General features: G+C 42.1%; 1 protein-coding gene across 2 annotated transcripts in view; it reads left to right on the plus strand.

Moving 5' to 3' along the window:
- Positions 1–244: 244 nt before the first annotated feature.
- nipa2 (NIPA magnesium transporter 2) overlaps positions 245–18429 on the plus strand; it is a 25071-nt gene continuing 6886 nt past the window's right edge. Inside the window, exons 1-5 of one of the 2 annotated variants that reach the window (XM_048598299.1) lie at positions 245–338; positions 5987–6223; positions 6559–6615; positions 9141–9231; positions 10028–10188. In XM_048598299.1, coding sequence (XP_048454256.1) covers positions 6085–6223; positions 6559–6615; positions 9141–9231; positions 10028–10188 — 448 coding nt within the window. In that variant the 5' untranslated portion in view covers positions 245–338; positions 5987–6084. The remainder of the gene's footprint in view (positions 339–5986; positions 6224–6558; positions 6616–9140; positions 9232–10027; positions 10189–18429) is intronic. The other variant, XM_020530105.2, reaches the window with a different exon arrangement.

Genomic DNA, 18429 nt, shown 5'->3' on the forward strand with positions numbered 1-18429 from the left:
TGCAGGATAAGTCAGTTGGGCAAGGTTTAGGGCTCTTGGTTTATAAAAACTTTAAAATGATTGGGTTTTTTGTAGTTTGAAGTGTTGTAATGTTAATTTAAATTATCATAAGTGCAGTAAAGCAAAGCTGTTGTCTGAAACTAATAGTGTGAGCTGAGCAGTCAACTCTGTTCATGATTACTCCTGCCTTTTCCTTTCTCCCTGTAAACAATTTACAATTAAACAGGAGTCTTATTTCCCCAACAGAGAGAGTGTGCATCATTTGTAAATGGAAACTGAATGCATTTATTGGAAAGAGAAACTGAATGTTGGCATTTTTCAACAAAGAACGACATAAGGTATTGTACCAATGACTTAATCATTGTTTGTGATGTGTGGTATCAGTTGACTATTGTATATAAATTTTGGTTAGTTAATTGTACCTAACAGACAAATGGTAAATGTAGAAGAGCAATACTATTCAGTCCATAATAATTCATTTCAAAAGATGTGTTTTCACAGCAGTGTGGAGGTACTTTTAAGGCTTATCCTGTATCATCAATAATGTTTCTGTATTTCTGGTGTTTAATAAGTTTTTGTGTAATTTTTAAAATTTAATTTACTGGAATTATGCATCATTTTTGTGCAAGACAGAGGATTGGCTAACAGAGAAGATGGTGTTGGGATAAAGGGATCTTTTTCTGGATGGTGGCCTGTAACTCATGGAAGGATTAGTGCTGGGTCAACAGTTATTCACAAAGTATAGTAATGAGCTGGATGATGGAAGAAAATGTAATACTGCAAAATTTACAGATGGCATAAATAGATAGGATGGCACATAATGAGGATGGCACAAGGAGTCCACAGGGGATGTAGACAGGTTAATTAAGTGGGCAAAACTTGACAGATGGGTTATAATGTGGGAAAACATGAGGTCATGCACCTTGGCAGGAAGAATGGAATAGCTGAGTGTTATTTAAATGGAGAGAGACTGCAGGAAGCTTCAGCACGAAGGGACTAGAATGGCAAGGGTGTCCAAACCTAAGCAGGATTACAAGGGAAAAAGAAACAAAGACAGTAATAAAAGAACAGAAAAATGCAAAAACCAGTGGGCAGGATAATCACAGGCTAATATAAACTAATAATAATATAACTACAAATAATAAACTTAATGGGGTTAAAGGCAGATAGGTCCCCTGGCCTTGATGGGTTGCATCCTAAAACAAGTAGCTACAGAGATAATAGTGTGCTGGTTGTAATTCCCCAAAATTCTGCAGCAGTGCCAGAGGATTGGAAAACTGCCAATGTGACACTCCTATTAAAAATTGGAAGAAGGCAAAAACCACGTAACAATCGACAGATTAGCTTAGCATCAATCGTTGGAAAAGTATTGGAATCAATTAATAAGAAAGCTAATAGAAGATTTGGCAAATCAGAACTGTATTAAGCAGAGTCAGCATGGCTAATGAAAGGGAAATCATGTCTAACTTATTTATTAGATTTTTTTTGACGAAATCTGAACCAGAGTAGATAGAGGGAAACCAGTAGGTATGTTGCATTTGGACTTCCAGAAGGTGTTTGACAAGGTACCTCACAACGAACCCATGGCGTTGGAGGATATATTGCATGGATAGAGAATTTGTTAATAGTCAGGAAATAGGAAGTGGAGATAAGGGGTTATTTTTTAGGTTGGGAACCTGTAACCAGTGGGGTTCCCCCAGGTTCAATACTGGGACCGCAACAGTTTAAATGTATATTAATGACTTGGAAGAAGGGAGCGAATGTACTATAGCTAAATTTGCAGATGACACAAAAAAGGCAAGCTGTGAATGAGATACAAGCAGTTTACAGAAAGAGATTGATAAGTAAATCAGCAAAAAGTTGGCAAATGGCGTAGATGTTCCTTTTGGAAGGGAGAGCAAAACAATTCTTACAATTATTTCGTTAATTAAATATTATTTTGATTCAAGTATTATTTAATGGGAGAAAACCTGCAGAAAGCTGCAGCACAAAAGGACTTGGGGCTATTTGTGCACAAAACACAAAGCTAACACATAGGTGCAGCAAGTAATCAGGAAGGCTCATGGACTGTTGATCCTTATTTCAAGAGGGTTGGAGTATAAGAGTGGGGAAGTCATACTGCAACTATACAAGTTGCTAGAAAGACACATAGAATCCCTACAGCGTGGAAACAGGCCCTTCGACCCAACAAGTCTACACCGACCCTCACAGCATCCCACACAGACCCATCCCCCATAACCCACCTAACCTGCACGTGGGCAATTTAGCATGGCCAGTCCACTTAGCCTGCACATTTTTGGACCGTGGGAGGAAACCGAAGGATCCGGAGAAAACCCACGCAGATACGGGGAGAATGTGCAAACTCCACACAGTTGCCTGAGGGTGGAATTGAACCCAGGTCCCTGGTGCTGTGAGGCAGCAGTGCTAACCACTGAGCCACTGTGCCGCCCCACACATGCGGAGTATTGTGAGCAGTTTTGGCCTCCTTATCTGAGGAAAGATATTATTTCATTGGAGGCAGTTCAGAGAAGGTTCACGAGGATGATCCCTGGTATAATGGCCTGCCTTTATGATCAAAGGCTAAATGGGTTGGCACTGTACTCATAGGAGTTTAGAAGAATGAGAGAGGATCTGATTGAAATACAGCAAACTTTGTTTTAACCGGCACACTTGATAAACCAACAAAAAGTATATACCTCAAATACCACAAAGTTTACTGCTGTGTTATTCTGTCCGTTATTACAGATTTTAAATTTGTTGACCTCAATGTAAATATACTTGTTCAATCGACTGGCCTCAAAATATCAACATTTGATTCAATTTCGAGTCAGTTTTTCCCAAAATATTGCGATCTACCGCGATGTCTTAGTACTCAGTTGAGAGTGTGAATGACAAGGCATTCTGCCGCTAGCTTTTATTTCAGGCAAAGTTGGATTATTATTTGTGATTTATGCTGTACGTAAAGTATAACTGTGATATGTACACCCGCTGAATCATGTTTCTATTACTTAGTGTATTTTTGCATTGATTATGTGGATCTCTTGATCAACTGGAATATTTGGTCAGTTGGCACACTCCTGGTCCTATGAGTGACAGTTAATAAAAAGTTTGCTGTATATAGGGGCTTGACAGGGTCAGTGTTAGGAGGATGATTCACCTCATGGGAGAGTCTAGGACCAGAGGGCATAGTCTCAAAATAATGTGTTGTCAAATTAAGACTGAGGTGAGGAGGAGTTTCTTCTCTGAGTTGAGAGTCCTGTGAGAAAGTTGATTCACCTGGTTGTAACAGAATGAAACCTACAAAACAAAAGGAAGTAAATTTGGAAGAAATTATGGTCTGAATTGTTGAGGCTGAAAGGTTCTGAAGTGCCTAACTGAGATTAAATTTGTGAACTTTACGTAGATGCTCTAAAAAACCATCGCTGGATCCTCATTTGGTCTCTGATGTAGAACAGATCATGTTGTGAGCATTGAATATAATGTGCTAAATTGAAAGAAGTACATGGAAGTTGCTTTCAACTTGATGGAATGTTTGGGGTCTGTGGCAGTGAGGAGGGGGCTAAAGGAAAAAGGGCAGAATTTACATTTCCTGTTCTTGCATAGAAAGGGCCACAAGAAAGGGCAGGATATTGAGATGGTCGAGGAGTGGACCATGTTGTGGGAGGAATGGTTTCTTTGGAATGCTGAGAGAAAATCTGTTTAGCAGGGGCATTGCTTTGAGTTGGTGGAAATGGCAGACTATAAATCCTTTGAACACTGAAGTTAGTAGCATGGAAGATGTTTTGTTTTTATTTCTCCTTTAGTTTGGCTTTGAGACAGCAGCTGTGCAGCATTCACACCTCTCGATGCACCATTTGTTTCTCAACCTGTTCCGTTACAACTTCCTTTCGCCCTTCCCGTTCGACTGTTTTATCATTTAATCTTTCCTGTCTTCCACCCTATCACCTGCCAGTCCTTTCGTGCTCTCTACATCCCTCCCCACTTCTTTTTATGCACTTAAAATTGTTTCCATTTCTAACTTTACCCAGTTCTAATGAAAGGTCGTGACCTGAACAATTTTTTTTCCTTCCCCATAGATACAGACAAACCTGAGTATTTTCCAATATTTTCTATTTCAGATTGTCAGCACCTGCATTAGTTTGTTTTATATGATTTTTCACTGTTCTGATTGGGTGTTTACAGTAAGACATGAAAAATACTGTTTTTTTTGTCGGACCTTTAATTTTTATCTATTTTTTTTTTCTCTCTTTGTTCTTGACATCAGTGGTGAGACAACTCAGTTTACTAATCTGTTGAGACTTCAGGTCTCTTGCTCATTCATTCATTCACTCACTCATTAAATTTACTCTGGGTATTTATTAAAGTGAAAACGCTCAAGAGATGTGAACTGGTGAGCACATGTTAATGTACTTTCCTTTTCGTCATACTGCTAATTGCTTCGTAGCTTAACATTTTTTATATTCCCCTCCTGCACAGTTGTTAGCTAAAGAAAGTGATAATGCCTTATTCAGAATTTGTACATATTTTGCATATTAAATATTACTGTCTGTGTCTCTGCTCGTGTAAGCCTAAGTATGTGAAAAGTGGAAAAATGTGTTAGTTGAGTAATAACTGGTTTTCTGATTCTGCTGAACTCACTATGAATTTCAGGGACATTTGGTCCTTCAAGCCTGCTTTACAATTCATCGAGGTCATGGCCACTCATGGCATGGTAGTCACCATTACAATTGGCTTGTGTTCAAATATTAACGGCCTAGCAAGAAAACTTTGGAAATGTGCATTTATGTTCCCTTTTGAAAATAAATTTACTTTTTTCAAATTTGATTCAATTCAGAGAAATTCACATCCATAGAATCATAGAGATGTGCAGCACAGAAACAGACCATTCGGTCCAACTTGTCCATGCCGAACAGATGTCCTTTATAAATCTAGTTCTATTTGCCAGCATTTGGCCCATATCCCTTGAAACCTTTTCCTATACATATACTCATCCAGATGCCTTTTTAAATGTTGTAATCCTATCAGCCTCTAACACTTCCTTTGGCAGCTCATTCCATATATGCACCATCCTCTGTGTGAACAAGCTTCCCCTTGGGTCCTTTTTATGTCTTTCCCCTCTCACCTTAAACCTATGCCTTCTAGTGTTGGACTCCCCCACCCCGGGGAAAACACCTTGTCGACTTACCCTATCCATGCCCCTCTTAAATTTATAAACCTCTCTAAGGTCACCCCTCGGCCTCCGACACTCCAGGGAAATAGCCCCAGCCTATTCAACCTCTCCGCGTAGCTCAAACCTTCCAACCTGACAACATCCTGGGTGGACAGTGGGAGCCTTTTTCCTCGGATGGTGATGGCTAGCACGAGGGGACATAGCTTTAAATTGAGGGGTGATAGATATAGGACAGATGTCAGAGGTAGGTTCTTTACTCAGAATAGTAAGGGCGTGGAATGCCCTGCCTGCAAAAATAGTAGACTCGCCCACTTTAAGGGCATTTAAATGGTCATTGGATAAACATATGGATGATAATGGAATAGTTTAGGTTAGATGGGCTTCAGATTGGTTTCACAGGTCGGCGCAACATCGAGGGCCGAAGGGCCTGTACTGCGCTGTAATGTTCTATGTTCTATGTTCTATCCTCAAATCTTTTCTGAACCCTTTCTAGTTCCACAACATCCTTCCTGTAGGAGGGAGACCAGAATTGCATGCAATACTTCAAACTGGCCAAACCAATGTCCTGTACAGCCGCAACATGACCTCCCAACTGCTGTACTCGATGCACTGTTAATTAATTGAATTTAACACAAGAATATTTAAAGTCTGCAGTGTATTTTGGAAGGATCTGATTGCACATATAATAACAGTGTCTACCTATAATGAAGGAGGGTATGTGTCAAAACTAAATCCTAAATAAACCACAGAACAATGTTTAATGTGTTCTGCCTTTGAAATATATTAACCTATTATTATGTTTGTTTTTGATCATAGCTCCACATATCACCTTTTGTTGTTTGTCTCAGTCCTAGAGGAGCAAACTGTGTTTGGCCCTTAATGTGATAAACTCCTCCTTGCCAGTACCAAGAAGAATGGGCCAGGAAAGAGGAAAATATGACTTTTATGTTGGCTTGGCATTAGCTATTAGCTCCAGCATATTTATTGGAGGGAGTTTCATCTTGAAAAAGAAAGGTCTCCTTCGACTGGCCAAAAAAGGGTCAATGCGAGCAGGTGAGATTTTGTTTACAAACTAAATCCACTAATAAGATTCTAATATGTGAAATGAAGTTGTTTTGATTCTCTATTCCTGCACTGCCATCTCAGGGTAGTTATGTTAAATGTGGTCTTGTCAGTGTTAATAAATAAAAACCTTACCTTTTGATCAGTGCATTGGAAATAAGAAACAAGAAGAAGAATGAGACATTGTAAACACGTGGCTACTTTCAAATAATGTACACTGCCCCATAAGCTGTGCCTGCTTATTCGTAGAAATGTATTTCTATACGGGAATTATTGTTGATTAGTTAATTATTTCTGTACAATTTTTTTTCTTCTGTGAACCACAGGTCAGGGAGGGCATGCATATCTCAAAGAGTGGCTATGGTGGGCTGGACTATTGTCAAGTAAGTATTAGAGCAATGTGAGTTCTCTGATTAATGGACTCGGCTCTCTCTTTCTACCTTAACATTTTTTTCATGAAACCATTAATTTCTCAAACTTGGATGTGAGAGTAAGCAGTGAGGAGGGTGCAAAGGGACAACAAAAATCTTTTTGATAGAAGTCAGTGGGCAAGAACAACAGAATATAATGTGCAGAAATGTGAAGTTATTCACTTTGACAAAAGGAAAAATATATTTTTAGAAGTGACAACATGGGAAATGATTTTCAACTGAATCTGAGTGCCTTTGTGTATGAATCACGGAAAGCTAACATGCAGGTATAATGGCAGTTAGGAAAGCTTATGGTATTTTAAACCTCTATTACAAAGGGAGTGGAGTAAGAAAGTCTTACTGCAATTGCATAGGGAGGTGGGAAGCTGTCATCTTATTTAAAGTATAATACAATGAACTTGGAGGAATTACAGTTGAGGTTCACTAGGCATTTTCCTGGAATGAAGGGATTATCCCAAGAGGAGAGATCGATCATTCCCTAGTGAGACATGATCTCATTAAAATCTATAAATTGAGATACCGCTTGACGGAATTGATGCAAGAACAGTATTTTCCTCCACTTAGGGAGTGCGGAATGTGGGTATGTTGACTTTTAGGACTGAGCTGAGGAAAATGTCTTCAATCTGTGAATCTTTGGAATGTTGTGTTGTATAGGAGGGTAGATGCTCCACCATTGTGTGTTCAAGTCTGACATCAACAGACTTTGGTACTAAGGGAATTGAGGGATATTATGGTGTGTAGGAGATTATATCAGAGGTAGAACATCAGCCATGATCTTACTAAATGTCAACAGGCTGTAGGGTCCAAATGGTCTACTGGTGGATTTGTTATATTCTTATTACTGAAATATTCCTTAGACAGCCTCCAGTACTGTGCCAAACACCTGTTCTTAAGTGGAATTTGTCAGTTGGTTATCATGGGAATCTGAGCTGAGCCTGATTCTGTCCCTGCCTTGAGTTTTCCACACATGTCTTCTCAATGTTGTTGGATTATGATCATGAACAAGAGCTTTGCATGATTCTCCCTTTTCTAATCCTGAATTACTCAGCAAAGATGTAATATCGGTACAACTACACTCAGGTCATTTAACTTAAAAGCAATGGCTGCTATCTAGGAAATGCCTTGGGTTAAAGGGTGGCACGGTGACTCGGTGATTAGCACTGCTGCCTCATAGCACCAGGGGCCCAGGTTTGATTCCAGTCTTGAACAACTGTCTGTGTGGAGTTTGCACGTTCTCCCCATGCCTGGATGGGTTTCCTCCGGGTGTTCCGGTTTCCTCCCACAAGATGTGCAGGTTAGGTGGTTTGGCCATGCTAAATTGTCCATAGTGGCCAGGAATGTGCAAGCTGGGTGGATTAGTCATGGGAAATGAAGGGTTACAAGGATAGGGTAGGGGGTTGCGTCTGTGTGAAATGTGCTTTGGAGGGTCAGTGTGGACATGATGGGCCAAATGGCCTGATTCCACAGTATCGGGATTCTATAATTCAATGAAATTGGTTGCTATTTAACCAGCTATTTACGTAACTGTTTTATATCAACTTGAAACTATTTTAATAAATAGAGCTAATGCTGTACATTGTGGCTATTTGTAATGCAGCTTTAACAATTGTGTTAGACATGGAAAATGTTCCAGTCTTACCTGAATTCTAATCAAATCTTGGCTAAATGATTGCTCACTAAGTATTGTTTGAACTTAATTGCTGTAATTTTTGATTGTAAACAAAAAGTTGTGCTATGTTAGAAAATTACGTTTAATACTCTCCTCGCTGTGTAGGATTAAATAATTTCAAGCTAAATGCGGATTTTGTACTTTGCTATTTTGATTCGGCCCATGAGTCACTAGGTTCTGGTTTCAAGCCCAGCACTAGGGCCTAACAATCAAGGCTGTTTGATGGAGGTGCTACCTATTGAATGAGATGTTTAAACCATGCCCTGTCAGTCTGCTTGGATGGTGTGTACGATTTCAAAGACGGACAGGGGAGTTATTCCTGGTGCCTTTGCCAATATTTATTCCTCCAATATCGCAAGAGGTAAAGTCACCATAGTCCCAGAGTGCAAAAGATAGATACTCTGGTTATCATCACATTGCTGTTTGGGTGTTTGCACAAATTAGATCCCGCCTTTGTTTCATCACAAGGAAAACACACTTTAAAGATACAGTACTGTATTGGCTGTAGAAGCTTTGAGACATCTGGTCGCCATGAAAATGCTACAAAAGTATAAATCTTTCTTTTAAGGACATACCAGTTCTGCTTTGTACCCACCCAGTGTTATATACGTCTGTCCATTTAGAAAGGTTTTTAAAAACCCTTGGCAGGCTGCACAAGCTAAACAGGATGAAATATTTGAGGCCAACTGCAAATTTTGCAGCTATTCATTGTGGTTTTGTTAAATTGTAATGTGTTTCATGTTAACGAACTTAAAGTTAAGCTTAAAAGATATCAAGAATTTTAATTGGTTTCTTTGTCTCCTTGCAGTGGGTGCTGGAGAGGCTGCTAACTTTGCTGCATATGCCTTTGCTCCAGCGACTCTAGTGACTCCATTGGGAGCTCTTAGTGTTCTCGTAAGGTAAGAATATTGTTGCTGCACATCAGAAGAAAAGAGCAACAAATCTAAGTATAAAATATAACCCTAATCAATACAATATGAAATTACACCTTAGAACATTTTCATATAGTTTCTCTCTGGCAGTTTTGGGTCTCCTTCAAAACAGGGCACAAATTATAGCTCATCTCTGCAGAGACATCTAGCAAATTGGCATCTGGGAGCAGTCTAGATGCTGATCCACGCACACCCAGGCTGGATATGTCCGTGGTTCTGGAGTACGAACAGGACTTAAAAGCATATTAATTGTTGATGGATTTTAGTGTATTTTAATGCATGTTGGACCATGTGCACACAGTATCCATAGCAAGTGAAAATTTGCTTGACAGTTGTCTGTAGACTGACTGTACCAGGTCAGGGTGAAACTGTTAATTAGCTCAATTAAGTATTGAGATGCAGTTAAAAGGCATCTGGTTATAGGTGCAAACAAGTTTTTTTTCTACCTTGGTGAGATCATATTTGTGTGCATCAGTCATGGGAAAAACAAAATTTTCCTCTCCTGCACCTTATTTCAATATTTATAGAATGTGCTATCTGTCATCTGCCAAAGCTATAATGAACTCTACAACAGCATGAAAGTAGGCAAGGAATGGACAGGGTTTTTTTTTGTTGGTGTCTCCTGTCCTGTGGCACTTGGGTTTTAGTACTGAACAATTCTTGAGCTTTAATTGTGATCAAGTAACCGGCTACATGTTGTTTTTGAATTTACTTCAGACATAATATTTACTTTCCTTTATATGTTGGCGTTCTGTTTCCATAGTGCTGTCCTGTCATCTTACTTTCTGAATGAGAGACTTAACCTCCACGGCAAGCTTGGTTGTTTTCTAAGTATCATTGGCTCTACTGTTATGGTAATACATGCGCCACAGGAGGAAGAGGTGGAAACTATTCATGAGATGGCCGTTAAACTTAAAGATCCAGGTATAATATCTACTTGTAGATTCTAGTTCCTTTATTTCGCATTTAATTTAAATAAGGTGTAGCCTTGGTTCATTGAATAGCACCCTCGCCTCTGCGCAGAAAGTTGTGGGTTCAAGTTCCAGTCCAGAGTTTTGGGCAGAAAATCTAAGCTGTGGCACTCCCAGAAGCAATACTGAGGAAGGGCTGTGCTGACAGAATCACTGACTTTCAGATGACGCATTAAAACTAAATGCTGCCTGTGTTTTTGTAGATAGGGCACTGTTTAAAGAAGATTATGGGAATTCTCCTGGTGTCCTGGTGAAAATTTTAGCCCGTAACCAACAACACCAAAAACCGTCAAATATATAAGAGACAACAAGGTGCAGGGCTGGATGAACACAGCAGGCCAAGCAGCATCATAGGAGCAGAGAGGCTTTTTTTACGTTTCGCGCCTAGACCCTTCATCAGAAAAGGGGGAGGGGAAGGGGGTTTTGAAATAAATAGGGAGAGAGTGAGAGGCGGAGAGGATAGGTGGAGAGGAAACAAACAGGTCGAAGAGGCGGGGATGGAGCCAGTAAAGGTGAGTGTAGGTAGGGAGTTAGGAAGGGGATAGGTCAGTCCAGGGAGGACGGACAGGTCAAGGGGGCGGGATGAGGTTGGTCGGTCGGAGATGGAGGTGCGGCTTGAGGTGGGAGGAGGGGATAGGTGGAAGGAAGAACAGGTTAGGGAGGCAGGGACGAGCTGGACTGGTTTTGGGATGCGGTAGGGGGAGGGGAGATTTTGAAGCTTGTGAAATCCACGTTGATACCATTGGGCTGCAGGGTTCCCAAGCGGAATATGAGTTGCTGTTCCTGCAACCTTCGGGTGGCATCGTTGTGGCACTGCAGGAGGCCCAGGATGGACATGTCGTCTGAGGAATGGGAGGGGGAGTTGAAATGGTTCGCGACTGGGAGGTGCAGTTGTTTATTGCGAACCGAGCGTAGGTGTTCTGCAAAGTGGTCCCCGAGTCTCCGCTTGGTTTCCCCGATGTAGAGGAAGCCACACCGGGTACAGCGGATGCAGTATACCACATTGGCAGATGTGCAGGTGAACATACTAGAAATCTGGAAAGACAGTCCTTCGGAAAAGTCAAAATAGACTTGAAAAGTTAACACTGTTACTCCACGAATTAGCTGGCAATTTATCTGATTGCTGCTTATGGGACCTCCCTGGCTGTGGCTGCACTTCAGAAGTATTGAATTGGCTGCAGAACACTTTTCAATGTCCTGAGGTGGTGAAAGGTGTTAGAGAAATGAGACTACTAATTTCTTAAATTAACTGCACTAAACAAGATACAGTTGAAAAATCAGAAGTGAAGAGTGGAATTTAAGTAAAAAAGAACAAGTTTTTTTCCATTCACTTAGCATCTTTTGTTTTGACTTTTATATAAATTGATTTGTGTCCCCTTAAAGGCTGTAATCAGGGCTAAAGTAATAATTTAAAAATTTGTAATAAGATTTGCCTTGTGAGGAAATCTACTTAACTTGAGTAAGAACACGTATGGACCTGTTCTCCTCGTGGAGAAATAAGACAAAATGCTTCTTTCTAACAGCTGTAACAACATTTTATAAAGTGTCATTAATATGGCAAAATGTCGAATCATGCTTCACAGCATTGAGATATGGTTACCAGATAGATGTGCCAGCAAATCACATAAGGGGGCATGAGGATAGGTGATCAAAAAGTTTGAGTAAAAACGTAAGGTTACTTAAGAGTGACTTAAAGCAGAAGAGAGGATTTATGGAGGACTTGCTGAGCGAGAGGCTGGACAGCTAGTGAAACAACAGAGGAGTGAAGGAAATCCGGAATTGCAAGAATCAGCAAGAGGGCACAATTTCAGGAGCACAGAAGTTTCAGATTGTGGTGGGACTTACAGATAGTGGGCCAAGGCCATGGAGGGATTAACATACAAGGGTGAGAATTTTAAAATTAAACTTTTCTAGATCAGGAGCCCATATAGGTTAATGAGCAAATAGGAGGCATTATTAGTTAAGTTTGCAGATGACACCAAAGTTGGTGGTACAGTTGGTGGTGAAGAAAGTTATCTAAGATTACAAAGGGATCTTGATCTATTGGGCCAATAGACTGAGGACTGAAAACAGGAACAAAAACAAAGTTTCTGGAAAAGCTCAGCCGGTCTGTCAGCATCTGTGAGGAAAAGATCAGAGTTAACGTTTCTGGTCTGGTGACCCTTCCTCAGAAGGACTGTTGAGGACTGTTAAATGGAATTTAATTTGGAAAAATGAAAGGTATTGCATTTTTGTATGACAAACAAGGGCAAGACTTATACAATTAATTGTAGGCCCCTGGGTAGTTTTGTTGAACAAAGAGACTTATGTAGTTCTTTGAAGGTTGCTTCATAGCTGTACAGGATGGTTAAGAAGGCATTTAGCATGTTTGCCTTCATTGCTCAGAGTATTCAATATAGGAGTTGTGATGTCATGTTGAGGTTGTACAGGACATTGGTGGGGCCACTTTTGGAGTATTGTGCTGATTGCCCTGCTATAGGAAGGATATTATTAAATTGGAGAGATTTACAAGATGTTGCCAGGAATCGAGGGTTTGAATTACAAGGAGAATGTGGATAAGCTGGGACTTTTTCACTGGAGCATAAGAATTTGAGGGGTGACCTTAGAGGTTATAAAATCATGAAGGGATAACGTTAGTGGCAATGGTCTTTTCGTTAAGGTCAGGGACTTTAAAACTAAGGGGCATGTTTTTAAGGTGAGAAGAGTGGTAGGTGGAGTTTAATTTAGATAAATGTGAGGTGTTGCATTTTGGAAAGGCAAATCAGGGCAGGACTTAGACAATTAATGGTAAGGCCCTGGGGAGTGTTGCTGAGCTAAGAGACCTTGGAATGCAGGTTCATAGTTCCTTGAAAGTGGAGTCATGGGTAGATAGGAGAGTGAGGAAGGCGTTTGGTCTGCTTGCCTTTATTGGTCAGTGCCTTGAGTATCGGAGTTGGGAGGTCATGTTGTGGCTGTACAGGACATTGGACTACAGTATGCAATTCTGGTCTCCCTGCTATTGGAAGGATGTTGTGAAACTTGAAAGGATTCAGAAAAGACAAACACGGATGTTGCCAGGGTTGGAAGGTTTGAGCTGCAGGGAGAGGCTGAATAGGCTGGGCTATTTTTCCCAGAGCATTGGAGGCAGAGGGCTGACCTTAGAGAGATTTATAAAATTATTAGGGGCATGGATTGGGTCAATAGACCTATTTCTCCAACAGCATCGTAACACGCTGGTTCAGGGCTGCATCACTCCACAGTTCCACTCCATCCTCTGGCTCATTCGCTGTTCTAACAAGAAGTCTTTTTTTCTTTTCCTTTTCAGGCATCAAGGCCCACAAGATGCAAAAATTCAGAGACACCCATGGCACTCTGGAACCTTCCTCCCCTCCCCTTTTCTCTGACTCCACCCCCTCCCCCAACCCCACCTCCTGTTAGGTATTCACCATCCCTCCTAACCTTCCGCTTTCCGATGCTGAACGTTCTGTACTCAGCAAAGGTCTCAGCTTTATTCCCCTACGTCCCCTCCTTAACAAATTTCGGGCATGACACAATGTCGAACTCTTCCACCGACTTCGTCTCTGTGCCCATTTCTTTGGACAAGAGCCCTGTTCCCATCCCACAGACTCCTTTGCCCAGTTTCAACACTCTCCCTCGACCTGGATCCCTCCCTCTGGCCTGTTACCTGCACACAATCTGTTCATTGAGAACTGTCGACGTGACGTTGGTCGCCTCAATTTCTCTGCACCCCTCACCCAATCCAGCCTATCTCCCTCCAAACTGACTGCATTCCTTGCACTTAGATCCAACCCTGACTTTGTTATTAAGCCTGCCGATAAGGGTGGTGCTGTTGTAGTCTGGCATACTGACCTCGACATTGCAGAGGCTCAGTGTCAACTCTCAGATACCTCCTCCTACCTTCCCCTGGACCATGACCACACCATGGCACATCAGGCCCATTGTTTCAACTACAGTAACTGACCTCATTTCATCTGGTGATCTCCCCCCGCCATTGCCTCCAAGCTGATAGTCCCTCAGCCCCGCTTAGCTTACTTCTACCTCCTTCCAAAAATCCACAAACATCCACACTGTGACAGCCTCCTTGTGCCCCACAGTACTCATCTCTTCCTACCTTGATTCAATTTTCTGTCCCTTGATCCAGTCCCTGCCCACTTACATCCGCGATTCCTCTGACACTTTACACCAGTTTCGGAATTTCCAGTTTGCAGGCTCCAGCCGCCGCCTCTTTACCGTGGATGTGCAATCCCTTTACACGTCCGTTCCCCACCAGGATGATCTCCAGGCTCTCTGCTTATTCCTGGAGCAAAGGCTGAACCGTCCCACCACCACCTTCCTCCATTTGGCCAAGTTCATTCTCGCCCTCAACAACTTCTCTTTTAACCCCTCTCACTTTCTTCAGGCCAGAGGGGTGGCCAGGGTACCAGCATGGGCCCCAGTGATGCCTATCTCTTTGTGGGGTACGTGGAACATTCCTTGTTCCATCCCTTTTCCAGCCGCCACCCACATCTCTTTCTCCGATATATCGATGATATCATCGGTGCTGCTTCCCTCTCTCGTACAGAATTGGAAAAGTTGATTGATTTTCGCTTACAGTTTCCACCCTGCCTTCATTTCCACGCGGTCTATCTCTGACTCCTCCCTTCTCTTCCTCAACATCTCTGTTTCCATTTCTGGGGATAGACTGGTCACTAAAATTACTATAAACCCATCGACTCCCACAGCTACCTGGACTATATATCCTTGCAACCTGCTTCCTGTAAAGACACCGTTCCATTCTCTCAGTTCCTCCACCCTTGTCGCATACATTCAGATGAGGCCAACTTCAACAAGGCAACCTCCAAAATGTCCACCTTTTTCCTCAACCGAGGATTCCCCAGCACCGTTGTTGGAAAGGTCCTCAACCGAGTCTGACACATCTCCCACGCTTCCGCCCTCTCTCCCTGTCTTCCCTCCTGCAACAGTGATAGGGTTCCCCTTGTCAATACCTGCCATCCACCAGCACCTAGAAGATATGGGACACCATTTCCGACACCTCCAGCGAGATGCCACCACCAGACACGCATTCCCCTCCCCTCCTTATTTTGCCTTCTGCAGGGACTGTTCCCTCTGGGACACCCTGGTCCACATTTCCTTCACTCCCAGCACCCTGTCTCACAGCAGCTTCCCCTACAACAGCTGACAGTGTAACACCTGCCCATTTACCTCCTGCCTCCTCAGTATCCAAGGGCCCAAACATACCTTCCAGGTGAAGCAACACTTCACCCGCGCTTCCCACAATCTAGTCTACTGCTTTGGCTGCCCACAATGTGGCCCCCTCTACATTGGGGGGGGGAAGTGAATTGTAGACTAGGTGACCACTTTGCAGAATATCTATGTTCTGCTCGCAAAAAAGACCCTGAGCTATCTGTTGCCTGCCACTATAACACACCACCCTGTTCCCTGGCCAACATCTCTGTCTCAGGCTTGTTGCAGTGTTCCAGCGAAACTCGGCGCAAGCTGGAAGAATAACCTCATTTTCCGCTCGGGGGCCCCTGCAGCCCTCTGGACTCAATATCGAGTTCAATTATTTTAGGGCCTAAATTCTCCCATGTCGAGACCCCAACCCCACACACCAGGCCTTGTTAGCACATTGCGCACTACCTATTGTTAGTCATTAACAGTCTCCATTAACAGCTATTCACCCTCCTAGCCAGATCGTTATCAACTCCTTTGTCTATCCAACTTCTTTTCTGTCTCTTTGGGCTCTATCTCTACCTATGGTTTACTTCTTACCCCCTCCCCACACCCCATCTTCTGCATATAAACCAACATTTTCCTAGCTACCATCAGTTCTGAGGAAGGGTCACTGGACCCGAAACGTTAACTCTGATTTCCCTTCTTAGATGCTACCAGACCCACTGAGCTTTTCCAGCAACTTCTGGTTTTGTTGTAAACAGACAAGGTCTTTTCCCCGGGGTGGTGGAGTCCAAAACTAGAGGCCACAGGTTTAAGGTGAGACAAGAAAGATTTAAAAAGGACTTAAGAGGCAACATTTTCTCGCAGAGGGTGGTGCGTGTATGGAATGAGCTGCCAGAGGAAGTGGTGGAGGCTGGTACAACTACAACATTTAAAAGGCACCTGGATGGGTATATGAATAGGAAGGGTTTAGAGGGATATGGGCCAAATGCTGGCAAATGGGATTCAATTTAATTAGGATATCTGGTCGGCATGGTCGAGTTGGACCGAAGGGTCTGTTTCCGTGCTGTAGATTTCTATGACTCAGCGGTCAAAGATTTAAAAGGGACCTGAGTGATAAGTTTTCCAGACAGGTGTGGTTTGTATGTGAAATGACCTGTCACAGGAAACGGTAGATGCAGGTACAGTTACAACATATATAATACATTTGTACAGGTACCTGAGTAGGAAATGTTTAGAGGGATATGGGTCAACACAGACCAGCAGGACTAATTTAGTTTGGGAACATGGTCAGCATGGACTGAAGAGTCTGTTTCCATGTTGTATGACTCTGACTGTATGACAAAAGGAGTATATGGATCTTGGTATGAGTCAGGATATGGGCAGCAGAGTTTAAAAGGAACCTAGTCCACCAGGTTAGGTTTCCTCTCAAAGTTTCCCTCCCCTGTGCTAGCACTGAATCCTCATCTTTTCTAGTTTCTTTCCTATTTTCCCATATGGTGTATCTGAGATTGTCCTGTCCATGTAACCCACCCCTGTTCTTGCAGCTTTATATCCACTAAGGGCTGCACACTAATTTCTCTTCATAGTCCCCAATCTAGCTGATAATGTTAGCTACCTTGGCTGTTACTGGTCCCCGATTGTTTTCAAATCTGCCATTGTCATTCTCATCTTGAAAAATCCTCCCTCATTCCCCACCATCCTTGCAAACTTTTACCTCGTCTCCAACTTCATGGTCTTCTCCTAAATCCCAAAAAGTTGTATTTACTCTCATTCCATGTTTGAATTTAGCACATTCAGAAACCCAAGAGGATCTGATGTGAAACAGTTATAATTTGAAGTTCAAATGACATTGTGTGTGATGCACTGTCCTTCCTCATTTTCTTATTGTATCTACAGCTTTCTTCCTTCAACACCTCTCTTCCATTGTTTGACTGAGTGGAAAATTACTCTCCTGGTTCCATTTTCAGTTGTGTCTGGTAGTTTGAGAATTTCTTGCAGTGGATTCTCTTCACATTCCTGCACTGTTATTTCTGGAATCCCATGAGGAATTATGCATGGCCCCACCTGTTTGTTTGTCTAAAAGGAGCTCTTCAATGACATTACCAGAAACACACCATTAGATTCCACATGAGCACCCAGCTATGTCTCATCACCATCTTTGGCTACTTGGCTACACCCAGTTTGGCACCCAACTGCTTGATCAGTGCATTGGGATATTAGAAATTCCCCCCAGTTAAATATTTGAATACCAAAACCATTGTTCTCTGTATCAACCACAGACTCCATTCCTTAGTCATCAGTTCTGTCCCTCTGTTTTTGAGTTATTTGATGTTAAATCAAGCTGTTCTCAATCTTAATTCCTGTTTGACCCTGAGTTTGAACTGATGTTGAAATTTTTAACCTTGCTTACATTAGGTCCAGACCTAAACATTAAGATGGCGTCTTATTTTTCACCTCTCTACACTCTCATAATTGTTCAATTCCCCAAAACATATTGCTTTGTTCCCCATTTCTTTTAAATGCAGTTTTGGAGGATGCCTGAATATATTAATACATTTAGCAGTGATGAAACATACTTTTCTATCACACGTTTGACACATGAATAGCAGTAAAGAAAGCTAATGTGCAAAGTCTTCATACATATTCATTTCAAATCCTGCTCACACCTTGGCGTTTTAATTTGGTTTCATACATTCCGAAGAAACAAGTTTTATTTGATCATATGAGCTGCAACATCACAGATGTGTAGTATTTCATAGAATCACCTACTTCCACCTAACATAAAGCACAGGAATGCGTGACTTTCCCAGTTGGTCTTTCTGAGCTTTTTTCCTTTATGTAAATTGAAGCCATCAAAGCATTTGTTTCAACAAGGCGTAGAGCTGGATGAACACAGCAGGCCAAGCAGCATCATAGGAGCAGGAAGGCTGATGTTTCGGGCCTAGACCCTTCTTCAGAAATGGGGAAGGGGAAGGGGGTTCTGAAATAAATAGGGAGAGAGGGGGAGGCGGATAGA

The sequence above is a fragment of the Rhincodon typus genome, chromosome 6 (assembly GCF_021869965.1).
Source record: "Rhincodon typus isolate 14 chromosome 6, sRhiTyp1.1, whole genome shotgun sequence".
Lineage (NCBI taxonomy): Eukaryota > Metazoa > Chordata > Chondrichthyes > Orectolobiformes > Rhincodontidae > Rhincodon > Rhincodon typus.